General features: G+C 44.3%; 1 protein-coding gene across 16 annotated transcripts in view; it reads right to left on the bottom strand.

The window, feature by feature from the left end:
• Window positions 1-22,634, bottom strand: part of Dclk1 (doublecortin-like kinase 1) — a 289,435-nt gene that overhangs the window by 72,423 nt on the left and 194,378 nt on the right. For 8 of the 16 annotated variants that reach the window (XM_087635511.1, XM_087635501.1, XM_087635520.1 and 5 more), the window contains exons 5-6: window positions 14,541-14,657; window positions 2,129-2,223 (exon numbers count right to left, since the gene is read on the bottom strand). In XM_087635511.1, coding sequence (XP_087491637.1) covers window positions 2,129-2,223; window positions 14,541-14,657 — 212 coding nt within the window. 16 annotated transcript variants of the gene reach the window in all.

Raw genomic sequence — 22,634 nt, 5'->3', positions numbered from 1 at the left:
CCAAATTTGAAACAGGAGCAAAGTTTAGGGGTATTCTGGTCCTGTTTTGACAGGGAGGGGTTATTTGATGCAGTTGTCTACACAAAAGGATAAAAGGTCCTCTCAGTGGAGCAGCTGGAGGTGCCTCCGTGGTACATAGATGGAGGGTGTTCATAAATTCAAAGGCCCGAGAACAGAACCATCTTTGAATACATGTAGGCAAACTCAAAAGCCTAGAAACTAAACCGTCTTTGAAAGCGTTCAGTATCCTGCTTACAACATGTGTTTAATAAATGTTTTCAGATGGCGCTAAACTCTTTGTCCCTCTAAAAGTAAAGGAGAAAAGTCTTGGCTCCCTCAACGACAGTGCTGAACTGGTGGGCCTCAATGGTAGGATGAAAAATCTGTCGGCAAAGCCATACCCGCTGATCACTTCCGGAGGGCTAGGAAGTGTTAATTGTGTAAGTCAGTGACTACAAAGCTGGAGGAAAGTTTTCTGCCTCAGTTGAAGGGGGGGAAATCCCACTGAAACTGAGAAGAAAGGGATGCAAACTCCAGCCTCATTCTGCTAATAAAGGACAATTGAGAAAAACTGCACGCTCTCAAGATGCAGGGGTCCCCCCAGAAACGCCCAGGGAGAGAACCTGGCATGTATTCTCAGTCATTCTGAATTCAGTCTCAACAGCTAACCCTGACTACAGTGAAGCCTGAGACTGAGTTCAGTGGATCAAAGGGTGTTTTTGCTTCTGTGCTAACTGTGAAGGCTTCAAGAGAAAGGATGTTCCTGAGACATTCTCTGTGCAAGATCTCTGTGTTCTCAAGAGGGGAGCCTTGCCGCCTAGTGTCTGTGAGTGCAGGATGGCCACATCAGCTCTTCCCTCACCTGACGAGAAAGCCTTTAAAATAGTGAATGAATGTGGCCCATTCTGTAGTTCATTAATGATTCCTAAAATCACTGAAGACCGACGACAGACTTCTCTAATAAAAATGATTGCCACCAATGAACAGAGAAACAGGTAGAAAATCGCTGGCTTTAAAAGACTGAACCAGTTCAACTCAATGCTAGGCGGATCAGCAGAGAAAGATATTTGGGGCGAGAGGTTCATAGTGACTGCAGACTGACTGATTTCTTTTTGGCCCCCGCTTAAAAATGGATGATGGTTTTGGCAGTCTGAAGATCCAGTCTATAAGAGGACGCTCGGCCAAGAGAGACTTCCATATTTGATGAGCTTAAATTCATCAATTTTTAGAAGTGTCATTTAAATGCATAATAAAAAAAATCAAGCTTAGACATTCTGGTATTTACATGCAATGGCCTCTGAGAAGTCCCAGTTTATTAAATTATTTGGTAGGCACCATCATATACATCACTTAAGCAAACAGAATCCTCTCTGAAATCAGGACCATGAGGGGGAGTCTCCTTTTCCAGCATGTTCTTTCCTTTTTCCCATCCCCAGTTCTCCCCATCTGGCCTTGCTATGGCAGGAATGGATGAGCAGTGTAGGGAGTGAGGAGATTTAATCTAGTTTTTTTTCATTCCAGACTGAGAACTAACAGTCTGCCCCCTTGCTAAGCTCTGGAGAAGCTGGCACTATTTCCAGTAACTTTTTACACATCTGTCTCCAGGCTCAAGCAAATTTCTCTGCTATTATACAAGAGGCTCAGAATAAATAATAATAAATAATAAAAAGAGAATGTGTTCAGTGTGGGTCCATTGACAAAACTGGTATCCTATGTTCCCATGGGCCTGCTGCATGGGCGCTCTGTCCCACCGCCCTGGACCACCCTGCGTACCACGGAGCAGTTTCCACCAGGATGCTACCTCCATTGACTTTGTCTTAAGAGACTGCTGGTTCATGGCTCTATCTATTAAAACCAATCACGACCAAGGACACTTGCATACATAATAAAGTATATGTATTATGAACAAACAAAAGGGCATTTAAAACTGAAGCAGCAGTTGCATATTCTGGCATAGACTGGGCAATTCTGTGGACATGGAAAGACCTGGGTTCTCGCTGAGCCATAGCTGTGGTGAGTGAACTAGAGCTGCCTACCCTTGTCCCGAGAAAAGCAGCACTTTTTGCTGATGCCACTTTACAACAAAACCCAGACAGACTTTAAATAGATGGCTTGCTTGTGTCCTTACCCTCTGCTTCCGCAGGCTTCCTGGGCTGGTGGGCGATGGACTTGGTGACTTGCCGGAGCGCGGAGTGGAGAGCTGACTGCCAGGGGTTCCATTAACTAGAAATAAAAGGGATCACACACAGAGAAAAACAACACATTAAAGAATTTTCACAGCAATTCATCTTCGCAAGGGAATAGACAGTCAGGGAAGGGACATCAGCTAAAAATTAGACCTATTATGTGACTCACGAAGAAAAGCCTTAGGGAATAGCCATCTTCACTCATTCTTCTGTTAGTCTTACGTTTAATACAACAGCAGGTTATATAATTTTTAAAAATGTACGTTGCACACGTTTCTTTTGATGGCTTTATTTAAGCCAAGAGAGATTTTCGTGAGTATGTTCAAGCTTTGAGGTGTGTGTGTGTGTGTGTGTGTGTGTGTGTGTGTGTGTGTGTGCGTGTCTTTAGTTTAGTTACCCAGCGGGAGAAAATGTTGAAATCACTCACAGGTGGCATTCCCAGAGACTTGAAAAAAAATGGACCATTGTGTTTCTATAATTTAATAACTCACTTTTAGACATTTCTACATTCATTTATGTCCTGTCTATCCCCCCAGCCCGATTCTGATGTGTCTGTCTCAAACAGGACAAAATAATTGCCCGCAGATGCTGAGAAACCCCACACAGTTTGTCTTTGTTGCTATTGAACTGATAAAAAGCTGCCAACAGGTCTCAACTCTGGAATTCTACCCAGGACTCAAGTTGTGGAAAACATTGTCAGCAAGCTTAGATGAAACCACGGAGCCGGGCTATCCTTTTCTCTAGCTAGCGCCACCTCTGAGAACACATACCCCCCAAAGACACGACTGTATAAAGATATCAAAGGCTGCCACTCTTAACTTGGCAACCTCGCAGATGCACAGGGAGGGAAGAATCAGACAGGAGACGCATACATTTTGGAAGGTGCCCTGGGGAAGAGACGGCAGTGCATTCCACTTACCTTCTATGAGTTCTAACATGGACACAGTCTTAGTGTTTGACCTGACAATAGCCAAGAGCCAGAGCCTCTTCTCAGCACCGAGCCCAGCACCCGCAGACTGGGAAGCAGTTGGATTAGTTAGGGATGGCTAAGGCTGCTCGGGGAGCGGGCTGAATGAGATGCAGGATTCATCAGCAGATGCCTTTTCCTGCGTAAGGCTGACGTCTTCCCAGCAGCAGTGGGAGGTGCGGGCTCTGTCTTAGGCTACATCAAAGGTGTCAATTAAGCCTCATGCCAACGCGTTGCCACCGCAACCCCCACCAGACACACACTCACTCCTCACTCCGGAAGCCCCAGCCGGCTCAGTCCTTTGCACTGAATCATAATGAAGCGCCTCTGGGGGCGGGCAACTCGGTGACTCACACAAGAATCAAAATGACAATAACTCTTCCAAAGCCTGGCAAGTTTCAGGTGATAGGGACACACAAAAGTCTGTGTGTTTGTTGATTTTTTTTTCATACAACCAGCTCTCATAAAAACTTAAGGAGTCAGGGGGAGGGGAAAGGTTTCGGCACCCCTTGGCTAAAAGCTTGGCATCTTTTGTCTCTACACCAAAGATCTTTAAAAGACACATACTATACTAATTGGCAGTTTCCCCTTTGAAATATATTGGTAACTATTTCTTTAAAGCCTTTGGGGGTTGGTTTACTGATGCTTTTGCACTGCACGCTGTGAGTGTTTTAATTTGCTTGAGTGCTACTGGGCTGCCTTTATTCTATGGGTCTCATGTTCATGGCTTTACTGGACTGGACTTCCCAGCCAGTGGTCTCTAAGGGAAGGGCTAGACTAGGAAACACAAGATGTCAGTACTGTGGTAACTGCAGAATCCACGCCTACCAAGGGAAGAGTTGCTGCCCCTAGTGGTTGGAATCCACGCCTACCAAGGGAAGAGTTGCTGCCCCTAGTGGTTGGAATCCACGCCTACCAAGGGAAGAGTTGCTGCCCCTAGTGGTTGGAATCCACGCCTACCAAGGGAAGAGTTGCTGCCCCTAGTGGTTGGCTGGGGATTAAATTAACATCAAAGTGCCACTTTGACTCTACAGCTAACTGGGGATGAAACTCAGACGTGGGGGGGGGGGGACACACATTAGCGGGCACTATCTAAGCACACTCAGAAGCTTCTGCTCAGCAAGTGTGTATTGCATTCTGTGCACCAGTCAATGCATTTGGATCTTTAAAAAGTATCATCTCATTTAACTCACGATGATTTTGTGACATGGGCAGTATTCCTCCCATTTTACAGTTGAGGGAAGACTATGAGCAACTTGAGAAGTAAAGTGTGAGATCTAAACTACACAATCCACAACCTGCACGCACACTCCTCCTCTCACTGTCCCTCACTGCAGCAGACTTGAAGGCTATAGGGAAATCAGAGAACCAATCTTTACAGGGAAGTGCTCTGAGAGGGCAAGTTATTGGAATTCTTAACTAATGGTCAAGGTTAGCCTGTAGCCCATGGAGAAGGCAGTGGGAGAGGGGTTAACTGCATGAGGTGAGGAAGACACAGCAGGGAAATGAGTTTGTAGGACCCCTCCTGTCAGAGATAGGCAGAGATCTTTAGGTTGCCGAGTTGGAGCAGGAGAGGGAACACAGGTGAAGGGCTCAGCAGGGACCACACACTGTGCAGGGTGTTGGAATCCGTGGTAGAGGGTTCGGTTTATATTCAAAGGGCAATGAGATGCTATTGAATGATTTTAAGGGGAGCCAAGGGTCCTGGCTGCATTTTAGAAAGCTCTTGAGAGCTCTCACATGGTAAAGACTGGATTCCAGGGGAACAATGCTGGGCATGAGGCCTTATGTCACATTAATGTCAAACAGGGCCAGCAAGACACCTCAGCGGGTACAGGCGTTTGCCACCAAGTCTGAGGATCTGAATTCAATCCACCTGTTCCTTCAGCATTTCAGACAGAAGATTCTACATTTTCTTATTGATTGGAACCACAAATTCAGGGTTTCATAGCAACCAATCAGCACACATCGTACATGATAAAATCTCTTTCCCAAAGGAAGTGGATTATTGAATATGAAAGTTCCTAAAACATCCTATATTTGGGGAGATATATATATCTCCCCAAATCTCCTAAAGGAGAAGAAACCATATATATATATATATGGTTCTTAGATACCAAGTACCTTATATAGGGCTCTTAGATACCAAGTACCATGTAAATATTTTCCCTTGTGAAATGGCATTAGACAGATTTCAAAGCAAGACTCACTGAGAGATAAAGTGCTTCTCATTTTCACTGAGTAAACATTTCACTATGTCCCTGACATGACCCGATACCATGTTTAAAGGAAGAAAGAAGGGAGTAGACCGTGAAAGGAGGGTGGGGAGTGGATCCTAGAGGGAGAAAGTTTAAAGTGAGGAAATATTCAAGAGAGCTTGCAGGGAGGGGTAAACATTGCTAAGGAAGTGTGAAAAAAATCACATGGAGACCTATTTTTATTAGTTAATTAAAATATAATTTTTAAAACACTAAGATTAAAAAGGTCATTGCAGGGGATAATGTTCCTTCCAGAAGCTACAAATATACTTGTGCTGTGGGTCAAGGAAGTGCCACTGATGCCAGAAAGAATTCAGCTTATTGTCGTTGACCTGGTTGTCCACCAGAACTTGATGGTAAATTCTGTTGCTGATGCCACATACTATGGGCACTGACTGTCACTAAATCAAGCTGGAGGAGATCTGGAAGCTTCCTTCCTGGTAGCAGGTGTGATGGTTTGAATGTCAGTAGCTCCCATAGGCTTACATAGTTGGATTTTTGGTTCCAGGTTGATAAACTATTAAGGAAGGATTAGGAGGTGTGGCCTTGTTAAAAGAGGTGGGTCACTGGGTTTGGGTTTTGGGTTTTGAAGTTTCAGAAGCATACACCAGACCCAGTCTCCTCACCTCTGCTCTGTTTTTCTAATAACATGTATTCTTTCAACTCCTGCTCCAGTGCCATGCCTGCCTGTCTCCCACCACACTTCTTGCTATGATGATCACGGAACTGTAACTACAAGCAACTCTGAAACTATTAGCAGGCCCCAATTCAGTGCTTTCTGTCTAAGTTGCACTGGCCATAGTGTCTGTTCACAGCATTAGGAAAGTAACTGTGTCACTGGCTCTCATAGTGCTACTCAGGCTGCTGGTGGAGAAAAGTCATCACCCAGCTGTGCACTTTTGAACTACAGTAAGATGTGCCTACTGTGTAATGGTGGCCGGAATGCATTTGAATTCTATTTGAATGGGATTAGAGGCCTTCCCTTAGGAAGGAACTCATGCCTGGCACCATTAACCTGGTCAAGAGCTGATGGCCAAGAAGCTACAGAACCCACCACTATAATTTTGCTACATGGACACAGGACCAAACTGTATTCTAAGTAGAGATGTCTATATCCATAGATTGTCAATGCTATGGCTCTTACTCAGAGTAAGTTAGTGCAGGTACTCATAACTGGTTAAAATGCCAAGCCTCCGGAACATTCTGGAAGAGGAGATACATGGAGAGTGGGAAGGAGAGCCAAGAAGGACATCTTTTGTTCATGGCCATTGTTCCCATGAACTCACTGAAGCTGTTGTTATCCAGACAAAACCTGCACAAGATTATACCCATCAATATTTCATCGTGCAAGAGGTCCCAGCCTTCCTGACAGCTAATGGTTGCTAGGGAAAGGGTAGCTTTCTTCACTCACATAGCCATGGGTACGTTTTCCATGCTCCAGTAAACAGCCTCCCACCCACATTCACTCAAGCACCCTAGTTAATGTTATGGGTCATGCATACATAGAAAGATATGAAAGTAGGTGGGAAGTACTGGGAGGGTAAGGGTTTGAGCAGAGAGGGAGGGGGACCACAGAGAGTAATGGGTGAAAAATGACTAAAGTTCATCATATATACACATGAAACTGTTAAAGACTAAAATAAGTAAACACATAAAAATTTTGGACAGTCAGGTATGGTGGTAGGAGCCTATTAACTTTTGCAATCGTGAAATGGGTGCAAGGGAATAGTATTTGATTCAGGCCAGGACACACATTCAAATCAAGGGACCCTGGGTCATATAAGAAGAGCAGGGGAGACAGAAGGGCACATGGGTAATCAACTAGAATCACTATATGCTAGAGTTTGCACATCCGGCATTAACATGAGAAGTGGGGAGGGAAAAAACTCCCACAACTTCTCCTGATGTAGGGGCTCTCCCAGGTGGAAAATAAATGGGTGAGAAACGCCTTCAGGAAATGACAAAGGTTATCTGTGTCTCTCTGGGAGCCGCAGGACACAGAGGGCTGGACAGACTTGCCTGGGACAGTTTTAAAACACAGGTCTCTCGAAGCAGTATCAATGGGTAGATGTTCCCCATCTCAGCCCAGACAGTTCTTTGTAACAGAAGCAGAGTACACATAAACTTTTGATCCGTCTCTTCCTTTTCTGGATACACAGACCTAACTTCTGCTGTAAAGGGTAGACATAGAGAGAGGAAGGAAGGAGAACCAACGGGCGCTCTGTGATGTAAGAGACTTAAAAGAAGCCACACAGCAGGCCCACTTCACGCTGACTGCCACCTCAGCTGGAGTGCCCAGCCCTTGCTAGAATAACTAAGCTGGTTCAGAAGCAAATGGCTGCCGTGGTTTCTCAAGGCCTTCTGCACAGTGGACGATGTTTACGGCAAAAGGCAAAGTGCCTGGAGCTCCATTTGGCCCTCAGGATTTTTTTGGGGGGGGGGGAAGATTTAACAAAGCACTTGCATTTGTAAATTTTGTCTTACCTTTAAACGAAAAGTCAATTCGAATGTTTTGTCAACATCTTACCAGAGTACAAGAAGAAATACGTTATAAAAAAATCCTAGGAAAATATTTAGGAATGAGAATGTATTTCTAACAATTTCATAAATTATAATGAAAAAAATTAAATTATTACTATTACTTTGGTTTTTGGAGGCAAGGTCTTGCTAAGTATCTCAGGCTGACTGGGATGTCATCTTCGTGTTTTCAGCCTGTTGAAGGCTAGTAAAGGTAAATGTCTGACTGATATCTTCAGTGGTCATTTTTCCTTTACCCTTTGGACTGCATGTATAAGTTCCAAGCTGTTTGCCATGACAGAAAATTCTGATTTGTCCTTTACCTTTTTTGCATTTTTTAATTAAATTAATTTTTAATTATTTTTACTTAAGTGCTGCATGATCACTGTTTGGAATGAAATCCATTTACCGTTTCCTTGTCATCGTCTATCGTGCAAGGCTTGTTTATCTTTGGCATTGACATATCCAGGGCCAGCAAAGAAAGTGGAGGTAAGTGCATGCCTGTCTGTGGGCCCCAGGGTGGCTGTCCAGGTGAAGCTCTAGATCTCGCCTTCGACTGCGTCTGATTTCCCGGACACACAGGAGACTGTTAATGGCCCAGACTTTCTTTCTGAGCCCTGGGTCCTCGGCTTGCCACATTATCAGGATGACGTAGGCGGAAGAATGAGAAAGCACATAGACTCAGCAAAAACAAACCAACACAAACTGACAAGCAAGCAAACAAAAACAAACAGGAAGCATCCAAAAGAACACAAAAATGATAGCGTAATAGGGGGAGGGAACAGTTCTTGTCTCCTGGTATTTCCCAGTGTTGGTGTTCTGTCTAAGCTCCACCCCCCACAGCTACCTGGCAGCAGCCAGGTATGCTCTGCCCCACAGTCGCCTAGCAACAGTCAGCTGTGCCTGACTATAAAAGGAGCCGTTTGCCCTCTCTTCCCCTCTTATTCCCTCTTACTCTTTGTTCTTCGCTGCTCTTTCCCCCTTTCCCCATCCCCCCTCCACGTGCCCATGGCCCGCCGCCTTTCTGCTCTTCTACTCTTCTCTCATTAAATCTCTTTACATGGAACTATGGTGGCTGGGTGTGTTCTGTCTAGGCACGGGCCGAGATCCAAAACCCTAACACCCAGTTCATTCATGTCAGCAGCCACCCAGAAGGTACCATGAACCAAATACGTTAAATGACAGAAGTTTTGAGTTTCTAACAGCTGGTCCAAGGCTGTGGATATCATGAGGGGCTAAGCACAAGCATCATGGGTCAGCAGGGCTAAGGGCAAGAAGTCCTTTTGAGCCTCTACCCACCATTTGAGGCATTGTATTCTCCTCTCACCTCAGCCGGAGAGCCAGGCCAGGGCAACCTAATCAAGAAAACATGGAGAACATTCCCAGGCAAGACCCCAGAGCCATGTGGTCTTGCCTGCTTGAACTCCCTCGTTGTGTCCTCACTTTGGTGGCCCTAGGAACTCCTGGCATTGTAGTTTCCAGAGGCATCTCTATCTCTCCTCCACCTTTGTCTTCTTGCCTTTGGGGCTATTATTTTTCGCTCATGGTTTTCTAGATTCCTCTAATCTGCTCTCAGAAAGGCAGACGTCCCTCAGGGTTTTGTTTTCAACTCTGCAAATCTCTGGAGGGGGCAGAGGATTCACACATTTCTGTTGTTTTAAAAAAGTTGCTCTATGCTAGGGTCTATGTTGTTAGTCCAAATCTCCATACTAAAACAATCACTTATGTTTCCTTATATTTCTACAGCACCACACAGTTCTCATGCCTAAGGAGAACTTGCCCGCACCCCTACCCTGGACAGACAGAATCTATTTCTGTTGATGTCATCCTCACATCTGGTTAAATTCATAGGTTTACATTCCTTGGAAGTTTTCCTCCGTTTCCAATAAAGTTTCGGTTCTGTCCTGCTATTTTCTTTCCAGGGGCACTACAGGAGCCCCCAGACCTCCCTCCCCTCACATAGAGTTGTTCTGTCTAGGTACTGCTGTTGAGACCCGGCTGTAGCCCTTGACAACCCTTCTGAAGTCCTCTTTCCCCTCTAACACCTACAACAGGAAACATGCCTTCTGGCCCTGTGCAATATGACATGTAACTCAGCTAGGCCATGTTTTCCAGACCTTTGCAGAATTCCATTCCAAAGACTCGTTGTGTAGCCCAGGATCACTGCAAACTCATACTGCTCCAGCCTCCTTAGTGTTGGGATTAGAGGCATGTGCCACCAAGCTCAGTTCCTTACTGGACGGATAACTGCTCCTTATACTTTCATGCTTTAAGCCTCCATTTAAGTTGGAGAAAGTATCCTCCAGGCCCTTGCTAGCAAGATTCTCCCAGGCCCAATTTATAAATCCTAGTCTCTTGGAAGCTTACTCTGACTGGGTTAATGATGCTTGCTTGCTCTCTCCATCCTCTAGGCCATCATGACACTTAGCACAGCATACTAGAATACACCCCCCACCCCAACTAGAATACAAATGAGTTTCTTAGCAAGGACGGTGGTTTAATTGTTGTTGTCTCCTTGGAGCCTAAGGCATGCTGGGATGAGGCAGATGCTCAAGAAGTGTCTAATTAACCTGGCATTAACAACGAGGAACTATACAAGGCAGTTGGTACAAGATGCTATCCCCAAATAACATTAAGTCATGATAAGGGTTCAGTACGAACCCCATTCGGAGCAAATGCTGAATAGGTGAGAAGAGAATGCTTGTGGGAATAGGTTTTAGGTACTTGAAAATTTGGAAACACAAGAGATGAACCACCAGGCTCTTGGTGAATTTTGTCTTCAATAATTCTGTTGGAGCCCCAAAGCAAAAATGCTCCTTCCTATGGTATAGACAGTTGAGGCTCTGCACTGAAAGAAAGGATGGAGCTAAGATTAATAGCTAGCAGTTTGCTTTTGAAGGTATCTGATAGAAATCAGTAGAACTTGCCAAATTAGTCTAGTGAGCTCATTAAAATTCTCTACATTTCTCCAGCTTTGGTTCTGCTCTTATCTGCATATGTTGCATAAAATATTTTATATATCTGTAAAAAATGTAAAATTTAAACAGCATAAATAAGAAGACCAAGATTTCTGGAGTCGGATATAAGTAAGTTTTATGCCTGGGCGATACAGGAACAGTGCTTCAGTCATAGGAGAGTTTCATGGGCTGAGGCTTTTCTTTCTTGAATGTTCTCCCTCACATCTCTAGCTCTCAGCACTGACCTCCACAAAAGTCTCTGTTCATGAGTGAACACTTGTTGCCATGAGTGTTTCTAGACATCACAGGCAATACAGTTGTCTCTCCACAGTCTTGTGGGGTTGGTTGTTTCCTCCTGTGAATATTGCAATTTATAGATATTCAAGTCTTGTACAAACTAGCACAGCATCTGCGTATGACCTCTGCCTAGATGCTTATATAGTAATCTCTCTATTACCTACAATAACTGTAAAGGCATAAACATAACACAAACAGTGGTTAAATCTCATTACTTAGGCAATAACAACCCCTAGAGTAAGTTACATATTCTGTACAGTTGCAATTTTTTTTCCTGAGTATTTTTGACCCATCATTGAGTGAACTGGCAACAGAGAATCCACAGATACAGAGAGAACTGCCCTTAATGATGTGTACTTCTGAAGGTGGGGGGGCATTCCCTCATTGTTCACTTGGGTTGTATGTTTGCCACGACAAAGTAGATGTAACTTGACAAAAAGTTGTCTATTTATCTTCCATGGAATAGAAGCTCTAAAACAAATCTGCCCTAATGTCAATGTGTTCTTATACGAGATTCAAGGCAAGGTCTACATTTTGAAATCTCCAAGTTTTAGGAATATGACAACAATGCAGTTTTAAGTTAGGCCAATCTGATTTCTTCAGACCTTCCATATTATGAAACAGGATGAAGGTAAACTAAACTCCCTCAATCTGTATTTAAATCAAATCAGTTCATATTATAGTCTCTCTCTCTCTCTCTCTCTCTCTCTCTCTCTCTCTCTCTCTCTCTCTCTGTCTCTCTCCCTCCCTCCCTGCCTCCTTCTCTCTCTCTCTCTCTCTCTCTCTCTCTCTCTCTCTCTCTCTCTCTCTCTCTCTTTCTCTGTGGTGTGCATGCATATGAGCATATATGTGTTGGAGACGAGTTCTAATGCTTTGATTTAATCAGGAATCTGTGTGTCCAAACACTAAAGGTCCTTGTCCCCAATTGGTTTTTGATTCATCAATAAAGATGCCAGCAGCCAATGAATGGGCAAAGGGAGACAGGGCAGGACCCTTAGAGTTGTGTGGGCCAAGATGTGGGGGGTGGAGAGGAAAGGCAGAAATCAACATGAAACAGATGGACACAGGCCCTGCAGGAGATAAAGCCAACCAGCCATGTGAGATTTCAGGGAAGTGGACACTGGCCTAGGGTAGTAGGCAGAGGATTAGAAGTGCCCAGCCATTGAGCTATATGGCATATTAAAATTAGGATAATGTGTGCATGTCTTTCATTCACAGATCCAAAGATTCTCTGGGTGGGTTGCTGGAAGCACAACCCTCTGGGAGCACAAAGCAGAATAGCCCAAATTACCAGTACATATGCCTATGCAGTGTGCATGCCTACGTAATGTGTGTTTGTGTGTGTGTGTGTGTGTGTGTGTGTGTGTGTGTGTTGTACATTTATATGAGCATGCATGTGTGTGGGCATGCATGCCTACATATTTTATGTGTGTGTGTTCTATATGTGTATGAGTATGCATGTATGCAAGCATGCATGCCTATATACTATGTGTGTGTGTGTCCTACATGTATATGAGCATGCATGCCGGCATGCATACCTACCTTTTGTGTCTCTATCATGTACATGTGTTTGAGCATGCATGTGTGCAGACATATATGCCTACATATTGTGTGTGTGTGTGCCCTACATGTGTATGAGTATGCATGTACGCATGCATGCATGCTTACATGTTCAGAACAGAAGACTGTTAGGTGTCCTACTCTCACTGACCCTAACGCTTAGTCTGTTTCAACAATCCTGGTTGGCCACCAGGCTTGGGAATCTTGCTCATATTTGTCTCTTATGTTGGGGTCACAGACATATGTGGGTATCCTGGTTGTTATATGGGTACTAGGTATTCAAACTTAGGCCCTTATTCTTGAAATGGCGCTCAAGGCTTTATACGCCTGGCATATTCTCAGGTGGTGGTAATGAGGTGGAGAACCACTTCCCCACTGTTGCTTGATTATGACAAGTGACTCTTTGATTGAAGTCCCCCAAAAGACAGCTAAAGCAGAGATTCATCTCCTTAGCACCTGAGAGAATGGGGATCATTGTGTCAAACTTTATCTGTTCCCAAGCAACTCTCATGAGCTGTAATCTTCAAGTCTCGTGCTTCAGGAAAGTCGTGTTTTAGGGCCTATCCTATCTAGATGAATGGTGCCAAGCAAAAGGCTTTCTGCTTACGCTTAAACTCAGCAGTAATGAACTATGAACTTGCCTCAAGTGCCAGCCATGTTCTTGCCCGCCCACAGTTCTGACTGGCTATGATGTGGGGGAAAGGACAGCTTCTTCTCTCACCATTAGAGAAAGTGTCCAGCCTCTGAGAATTGACTACAGAGAAGTGGGAAGATAAAGAGTCTCACAAGGGGATGTGAATCTCAGAGAATCAGACCATTAATGTTACCTTTGAGGCAGCCAGGCCCTGTCCTTTCTGTAACTCCCTCTGGGCCAGTGTGAAGCCAGAAAAGGCCTCCCTTAGGTCCAAAGATCTGAGCTATTTTACAGAGCTCCTCATCATGAAGTCAGGTTGGTGTGTTTACCGTGAATAATTTCTATCTCAACATTTATATCCTTTAATCATAACGAAGCAGATTTTACATTTGAGACCAAAAGCCAACACCTCGTAACTGACTTGTGTTTATCTTCAGAGAAAGTGGGGAGTGGAACGAATTAAATTCATATATAGGTGAACAGTGCTGTAAACAGTAATAAAGTTATGATAACTGCAAAAGAGCATATATGAATACACAAAATAACATAAATGCATAGACAAGTTAATTAATTAAAGAGATCAAAGGAGATGATAACAAGGCTGAGATGTTCTTTATCCCAAGACACAGGCACTTCCAACAGCAACATCTGAGCCCATTCAGAAACTGATCCGGCCCAGGTCATTGCAGTGGCATACCTCCCCAGGTCCTTACTAAGTATCATTGCTTTTAGCCCCACAGCCATATAAGTTATATAAGTTAACCCAGGCCAGTGTCACAAGCATGAGAAAACAGGTTCAGCCAAGACAAACTGGAAACCCTCCATAAGCCAGCCCCAAGTAGAATCAGTTCCCTAATGGAAATTTCTAGACCCCGAAGAGAGATGAGCCAGGTGGAAGGTGCAGCAGCTGGTGAAGCGCTTCCGTTTGGAGCCACTCTGTATTTCCTGAGTCTCACTAAGCGTGCTTTTCTAAGTTTCATTATTTTTCCCTTACAGCCAACATGCTAGACTTGGGCAAATCTGTTCATCCGCTTGAACACATTCTAAAATTATAACCCAGAACCGACGCCTGCTTGAGATCCTCACGCTCTAGCTCCACACGGCCTCGGCTGCGGCTGCGTCAGAAACCAGGCAGTTGCTTGAGAGGTTTCTTAGTGGCTTTACCTGAGCTGGTGGAGGCTGGGGACTTGCTTCGCCTGGAAGGTCCTGGGCTCTTGGTTGTGCCCCTGCGGGACGCCGATGCTATTTTGGTGTAGGAAGTTGATTTCACCACTCGACATTCTGGGAAAAGAATAAGAAGACACACTAGGGTTGAGGGACAATCAAGTCTGGGACACGCCAAGCCTCCAAATTTACATTACTTTACAATAGTATTTTGAATAATTTGGGATAGGCTGATAGAGGGATGCTTTCATTAGCTTTCTATCCACGGCCCCTTCAATAGTCTGTGCTTTCGTGATTTACCCATGAGTTCCTTTTTCCAAGTAAAATGTTAGAAAGTTCAACTTTACAAAGCAAGAAATGTGAGGGAAGCTCCCACCCACTTTGACAGGCCCCAGTGTATTGTCCTGGGTCCTTACTGGGATAACTGTGCATCTGTATGACGTGTGGGAACTATAGGGGGTAACACTGGAAGTCAGGTGTTATGATCCTGCTTACAAGGATATGGTGACCTTCAACATTTCACCTTTGCATTATAGATGCAAAAAGCTTGAAAAATAATGTCTTCTAAACTTAAATTCTCAGTTTTCATGCTCATTAAATTTAGTGCTAAGTACTGTAAATAATAGAAAAAAAATCCTATTTTCCTCTCCGTGATAGGCCTGGATCAATTATAACATGCAAATGCACAGTAGCTTGCTCCCAAGAATCCATTGTTAACAATTAAAACCTATGTTTTGAAATGATAATCAATTAGGCCTGAAAAAATTTTAAGCACCTGATAATCCATAATCAAATTATGCCTTATTTTTGAAAGTTCTAGAATATTTTTCTAATCATTTGCATTTTTAAGTAACAAGGGAGTTAATTGACCTGTTGGTCTGTAGCTAACCCTCACTTCAGTAGGTCTTGGGGGCACTGGTTAATTTTTCTCAACTTAACACAAGCTAGAATCATTTGGGAAGAGGGGACTTCAATCGAGAAATGCCTGTATCGAATTAGCACATCTGTGGGACATCTCCTTGACTGATGATTGATGTGATGTAGTCCCGCCCACTATGGTCAGTGCCACCTCTGGGCAAGGTGGTCTTGGGTGGAAAGGAAAAGCCAGCTAAGCACACCCCAAGGAGGGAATCAATGAGCATCATTCCTCCACAGTCTCAGTTTCGGTTCCTGCCTCCAGGCTCCTGCCCTAGCTGAACTCCCCCACTGGCTTCCCTCAATGAGTATTGGAGTACTGGAGAATGAATACTCCAAATAAACCTTTTATTGCCAAGTTGCATTTGATCGTGGTCTTTGTCACAGCAACAGAAAAGCAAGCTAATTCATGGGCCTTTACACACTGACATTTGGTAGCTGTCAAGCATTTTACCACATGGAATATTCTAGTTCACGTAAGCACTAAACTTTAAATGAAACTGCTTTTAGCATTTTGTTATGGTAATAATTCAGTAGCATCCTCATAAATGACCATTTAGTCACCTGATCAGTTCCTTCATATACATTTAGTCCTTGAAACTTGAAATTCAGTCTTTAGTAACTAGAAGAATACATTGTAAGTGCTCAAAATATTTGCTGAATGAGTGGGTTAGAAGATAAGTAATTTTCCCCTTAAATTATCTTTAAATTTTTTTCTTTTATGTAATTGTGTATGTGTACCTGCTTGCCTGTATGCCCATCATAGGCATGCAGTGCCCATGGAGGCCAGAAGAGGGCACTGGATCTCCTAGATTTGGACTTATCAATGATTGTGATCTGCAGTGTGCCCTTCTGGGAACTCAACCCTAAACTATAGAGCCATCCCTCCAGCTCCCATAAGTTGTTGCAGGCCCTTGTCTAACTTAAAACATACTTCCATTAACATATGATCGTTTTTCCTGATCTCTTGTGATTTTTTTTAAACACACATTGTCATTATGTGTATTTCTTCTTTTTCGATGACCTACTAATGGCCTTTACTTGCTTGAGGTTGAGAAAACCCTTTTTTCATTGGCTTGTAAGAACACATGTTCTACATTAAACTTTTATTCTTTAGTCTATCATGCATAAAATGATGCTTGTAACATATTTCTCTTTGTTGGCAGTTGTTAACTTTTTGAATCTTTTTTTCAGTGTAGTATTAAAAATTAAAAGGGGTTGGGGATTTAGCTCAGTGGTAGAGCGCTTGCCTAGGAAGCGCAAGGCCCTGGGTTCGGTCCCCAGCTCCGAAAAAAAGAACCAAAAAAAAAAAATTTAAGAAAGGGTCTGGGGGATGCCTCATATTCTCAAGGTCCTGGGTTTAATCCTCCGAAGCACACACACACAGGCACGCACGCACGCGCACACACACACACACCTCCAATCTATTATTTTTTTCATTATACCTTTTAAATTAAGAGTTCCCAATTCCAGATCTAACACTGATACCCGGCTTCATGTTGATAACATACTTCCCTATCCACGCAACTTGCCATTTTCTAAGTTCAAAATAAGCTTCTTTCCCTTATCTGCATTGAATAGGGTGGTCAGCCCTGCCTAATAAAGGAGAAACAAGATGTGCAAAAGAAACATCAACACTACAAGGCTAGAAACAAGAGAGGAGATGAAAAGCAAACAAACAAAACAAAAACCCAAACCCAACCGGCTTCCATAGCCGTATCAACACGAAGTCAAAGGAACGATCAAGGAAGCCCAGCAGCACAACTAGAAGCGGTGCCATACAACCAGAACGGAGAGTTCATTCACATGCTATGGGACTGCAGCGGCTTAGTGTGTGTCCCGGGAGGAATTAATTCACAAAGCAAAGCCTTGGGCCCAGAGAAGAAAACCTCAAATTAGCTGTCCTCACAACTGACAGTATATTCTGGAGTTTGTCCTAGATTTTGGACATCCGCCCTGTCTTCTGGCAGCACATTAGCAGCTGAACTGAATCACCGCCGTGTGGCTGGTCTGTGGGCAAGCCTCCAGTTACATTTTTATCAAGTGCCCACTATGTGCCAGGCACCGAGGGCTGCAGGCAGGGTGCTGAACAACACAAAACTGGAGCTTGCAACACCAACTGGCACCACAGCACCCCGCCCCCTCTCTTTTCTTCTAGTTTTTATTTTTATAAACCACAGCATTTGAAACCTCTTAGCTACTCCAACAAATTACTGCTAAAAAAAAATGGACTCTTCTGATTTAAAATCAAAACTGAGGCTGTAATGGGGGCAGGGTGGCCGGGCTCTTCATTAAGGCCATGGGCTTCTAGAGGCCACATAAATTTAAAATAATTATTTTGGAAGTTCGGTTAGCAGGAGTTGAGTGTTCAAAACAGAAAGTTACCAGATGGCACACATTGTTAATAATATCCATCTTAGAGGGTTAGCCATGAATTCAAATGTTGGTTTTAGGGTTTTCCTTTTGCTGTTTGTTAAGGGGACCAGAATTTCTTGCTGGGACTCCTGCTACCAGCACAACAGCACCCGTCTTGTCAAAGTTTGGGTTCTTCCAGCTACAAGATAGTTTATTCAGACAGTTTATAGTCTACTTGAGAGTTTACTTGGACAGCTTGGTCTGAGCAGAGTCAAAGAAGGCATGTCGTTTCGTTAAGTGTTTTAATTTAGTCCACGCCAAATTATTAACCAGTCAAATCTACCCATGCATTGCCCTGCTTCATTCTGTTACTCTGCTGAGTGTTCTGTGGATTATTAAAGAACGTGGAGTAGCTGCTCGACAAATAAGACCTGATTTGGTATTTGTCCCGTGAGAACTTGGGTAAACTCCAAGCACTTGCCTAACCGATCCACCGGCTACCTTTATAAATGAGGAAAAACCAAGTCTCTGAGAACCACATGACTCCCATCAGAACACTGGTGACTTTATCCCCATTTTCATATGCTACATTGGGTTTTAATTCTCCTCCATTTGTGAAAAAAATCCTGGGAAATTTGTGTTAGTGACAGGGTGGAGGGGGGCAGGGGAAGGTGGTGACTGAGTAAATAAGTGTGGATCACAGGGACGGTGGCAAGAAACTGGTTAAAAACTCAAGACAATAAGCTCAACTTTCTACCCACATGTCCGAAGAATGAGCTCACTCTGAGGTGTAGAGCTGTGGGGAAGTAGCCATGTGAAGACTGCGGAGTCTGAGAGAGGGCCACAGGCATGTCACCTGTTTCCCAGGGAACAGTGAGGCTCCCTGAGTCATGCTGAGGACCAGTCTAATTCTAAAGGCTTGGGTTGAGCAACAGACAGAGACACAGTACGAAATTACAGGAGCTGCTTTCTTGTTCTCTCTCCAGTGTCAAAATAAACCCAGTGAAAGGGTTTTGTGGGCCTGGGGAGGTGGGGGTTGGGGTTGGTGGCAGGGAGTGAGGAACAGAGTCCTCCAACAGCTTTCCAGTTAAATCTTTAAATTTTAAGTTAGTTTTAAAATTGGAATTACATGTTATAATGGTAAAAAAAAAATGTCAGGAAAGAAAAGTTAATGAATTTCCTTAGAGAGAATGTCAGAATCCTTGTTGGTTTAAAAACCACAATTTGAAACATGGGGAACAAGCTGACCTAAGTGGCCAGTAAATATAATGCCATTTTGTTCACAAACAGGACATTGGTACTGTCTCCTGCAAGAATGAAATTAGTGCCTTACATATGGGGGTGCCCACCCTTCAGCAATCAGTGCTGCATCTTTTATTATGATTGGATCACACCCTTGGACATTGCCAATCAGTTCTGTAAGAGGCTGCCCTTTGTGGAGGAGCTGGACAATTCAGATGCTCCTCGAACACGTATTGAAAGACACTGTAAACTACCCAAGAAATGGCCAGCCTTGCAGTCAAAGATCACGGCCTACTGAACGCACAGCTGTCCTTTGGGGTTTGGTTTCTGCCCCATATACCAAAGCCCATGGACACTGAAGTCTCTTATGAAATGGTATCATATTTAATGAGGCCAATTTGTAGTCCATGTACAGTTTAAATCACCTCTAGGTTAATAAACTACAGTGCAAACTGTGGCTATGTGCCATTATTTAAATAATAAGGATGAAGAGGCTGGGCCTGTACATTTGAATGAAAATGTTCCCCCATGGGGTCAGGTATTTTAAGAGTTGGCTCTCCCTTGGTGGTGCTGTTTGAGGTTTAGAAGGTAGAGCATTGCTAGAAGGAATATATCACTGGGACAAGCTTTAAGAGCATGGAACTTTGCCTCTCTCTGCTTCCTACTTGTGGTTGGAGATGTGAGCTCTCGGCTCCCCACTCCTGCCTCCACACCTGGCACTGGCTGCCACACTTTCACGCCATGATGGATTCCTTTTCTTCATAAGCCTCTAAACCTCTTTCTTCTGTAAGTTGCCTTGGCCATGATATTTTGTCAGAGCAATATCAAAGTAGTTAATAGAGCACATGCTTAGCTCACAGTATGGCTTGCATCTGCAGTGTTTCCAATGGTTCCTATGTTGAAGGACCTGTGTCCTGTTGGCGGTGCTTTTCAGAGGGCATTGGGTCTAAAGGGCACTGACTTAGTGAGTGTATCCGTTAACAATGGATGGATTATCAGGATGTAGGGCCTGATCAGAAGAAAGAAGTCACTGTGGACATGACTTTACTGGGCTTATCTTGTTTTGGGATCCTCTCTTTTCTTCCTAGACACCACCCAGTGAAGAGCCAGCCTCGTGTTTCCCACATGGAGGCTCTGCTTTACCTCAGGCCTCAGAGCAATGATGTCAAGTAAAACAATGATGCAAAATAAATGAGTCCCCTTTCACCGTGCCATGGAAGGCTAATACAGTACAGGTGGATTTTAAGCTTCTGGTACTGGGGATTTAACCAAGGGATGCAAACACACCACACAAGTGTCCCGCCGTAGTGAGAATATTGGTTTCTTTTTTTAAAAGCCCAGTTATGTTATGTGAATGTATTTTTGTTTTAATCCCAGGTATAGGACATGGGGCTGTTCAGATTGTCCACAGCAGATGACTATGATTTGTCTCACACCCTGGCAGGGGCACGGTGACCCCAGCAGCTGAAGATAGTTTACATTTGGAATTCTGGGGGCTCGAGAGAGGCTGTGGCTGCTCTCCCTGCTATGGCGGTTTGTCAAGTGGTCACGAGCAAGCAAAGAGATGTAAAGAAGAAACTTGGATATCCTAACAATGAAGGTCAAATTGACACCCCTAATCAGCAGGAAGAAGTCTAGACAGATCTACACCCCCTTCCCCCTCCAACCTTCTTTCTTACCTATCTAGTGTGGGGAGGTTGGGAGGGACTGGAGTGGAGAAGGATGGTAGGAAAAAACCACTGACATTGCCAAAAGTTGGGTTACATCCTGCCAACACTGCACTGCACTGCACTCCTCATCACGGATGAAACTCCAAAAAAATTACAGCCCATGGTTTTCATGGTGGAGCATGTGATGTGGGAGGCCAACTGTAGAGCTGTGAATGGGCACAACCGAAGGCCAGTGTGCTGAGGTACGGTTCTGAGTAGGATACTACTGGGAGATGGTGGTATCATTGAGAGGTGGGACCTGGAGAAACTCCTTAGAACACTGGCGACAGACAGACCAGTGAAGGGGATTGTGGGACACTACTTTGCTTTTGCCTTGAGACATCAGCAGTTTGTTGGGCCATATGATGCTTCTGTGAGGGGCCCAGAGCATGAGCCTTGCCCAGTTTTCCCTTGGAATCCAAAGCAGCAGAAGCCCAACCAACCTTTTCTAAGTTAATTGTCTCTAACACTTCTGTACAGAAGCACAAAGCTGACTCATGGGTATAGAAAAATCACACTGAATGTGTGGACTGTAGTGACCATACGTCCACAGGTGAGGCACGATGCCTTCTCTGCTTTGGAAATGTTTCTATGTCAGTCTTTGGGGTCAAAGTCACCATTCACCTGGTGGTCTACATGCCTCGTACTGATACTCACTTCACCGAGGTCCTGAGGATTTGGATAGATAGAAGTTAAAGGTCTCTCACTTCAGTCAAGAGCAACCTCTCAAGAAATGGGCAGGTTTAGAGAGTCAACACAGATGGCGAGGTATGGGAAGGGGTGGGGCATAGTCTTTGGCAGTGTTCCTGGTGGCAAGGGAGTCTCCACCTAGGCAGACTCTCCCTGTACTCAGAAACAGTTGGAAGGTAGGCTGAGGTGCTACGGAGGGTGCCGAGGGATAGAACTGGGTCCAGAATTGCACAGCAGTGTCACGGCTCGCCTGTGAGTACACAGGGTCAACATCGAGAGGTCACATGCACCTGCTGCAGCATCTTGACCAAGATGCACAATTGACCATCCCTGGTTGTCTAGACAACCCTGATGATGGGCTATATGCTGGGGAGCAAACACTCTTTAAATAAAGATTTTTATTACAAATTTGTCTCATTTTAAAACCAGTCAAAATAAAATCATTGCCGGGCAGAGGCCTCTCCGTGTATCTCATCTGCATCACGTCGTTCTGAGCTGTTGAGACGATTCGATTTTACCGTATCCATTACGAGCAGTGGATGCTTTGTGTCCTATCCTGATGGCAAAAAGCAAGATCCCTCTTCATTTGGCAAAGGGACAGAGCCTCCATCTGGAATAATACCCATCTCTGTTCCTATATGCAAAAGAATCAGGAAGCACATTTGGTTCTAGCAATTCTTATTTTAAAAAGTGAAGACGAGGAGAGAGAGAGAAAGTGAGCTGGCAACGCTACCTGCTAACTCTTTAAAAAGTTGCCCTGAGATGGTCATGTTCTCTGAGTTGGAGGAAGCCTCTGTGAATGTCAAGGTCATCAGGGGTTACTCGGTTGACCTTTGGTTTCAGGAACATTCTCCATAAATAGCTGGACATGGCGGTTCAGTTCTCTCAAGCTCTTCTGATGCCTAAAGGATTCACCAACTTCTGTCTCATGGATATTGAAGCCTGCCCACCCTCAGTCTGCCGCTTGCCTGTGTGGGTTAGCCGAACAGAGTGTTACCTGGATTACTGACGACTAGAGTTCACTTCTTACGGTAATAGAATGACTTTCATGCTTCACAGCAGCTTTGAAGGCAAATGAATGCTTCTTGCAAGAAGGGGCTGGCTATGTGTGTCCTCCCAGCTGCTTGCTCCAGAATGGACTGAGTCCCCGCCCATGTTTCTGCCCACCTGGCTTCTGAGTCCA

The sequence above is a fragment of the Rattus norvegicus genome, chromosome 2 (assembly GCF_021556685.1).
Source record: "Rattus norvegicus strain SHRSP/BbbUtx chromosome 2, alternate assembly SHRSP_T2T, whole genome shotgun sequence".
In the NCBI taxonomy this organism is placed as follows: domain Eukaryota; kingdom Metazoa; phylum Chordata; class Mammalia; order Rodentia; family Muridae; genus Rattus; species Rattus norvegicus.
Note: the sequence above shows the minus strand (reverse complement) of the source record. Positions and strands in the feature narration are given on the sequence as shown.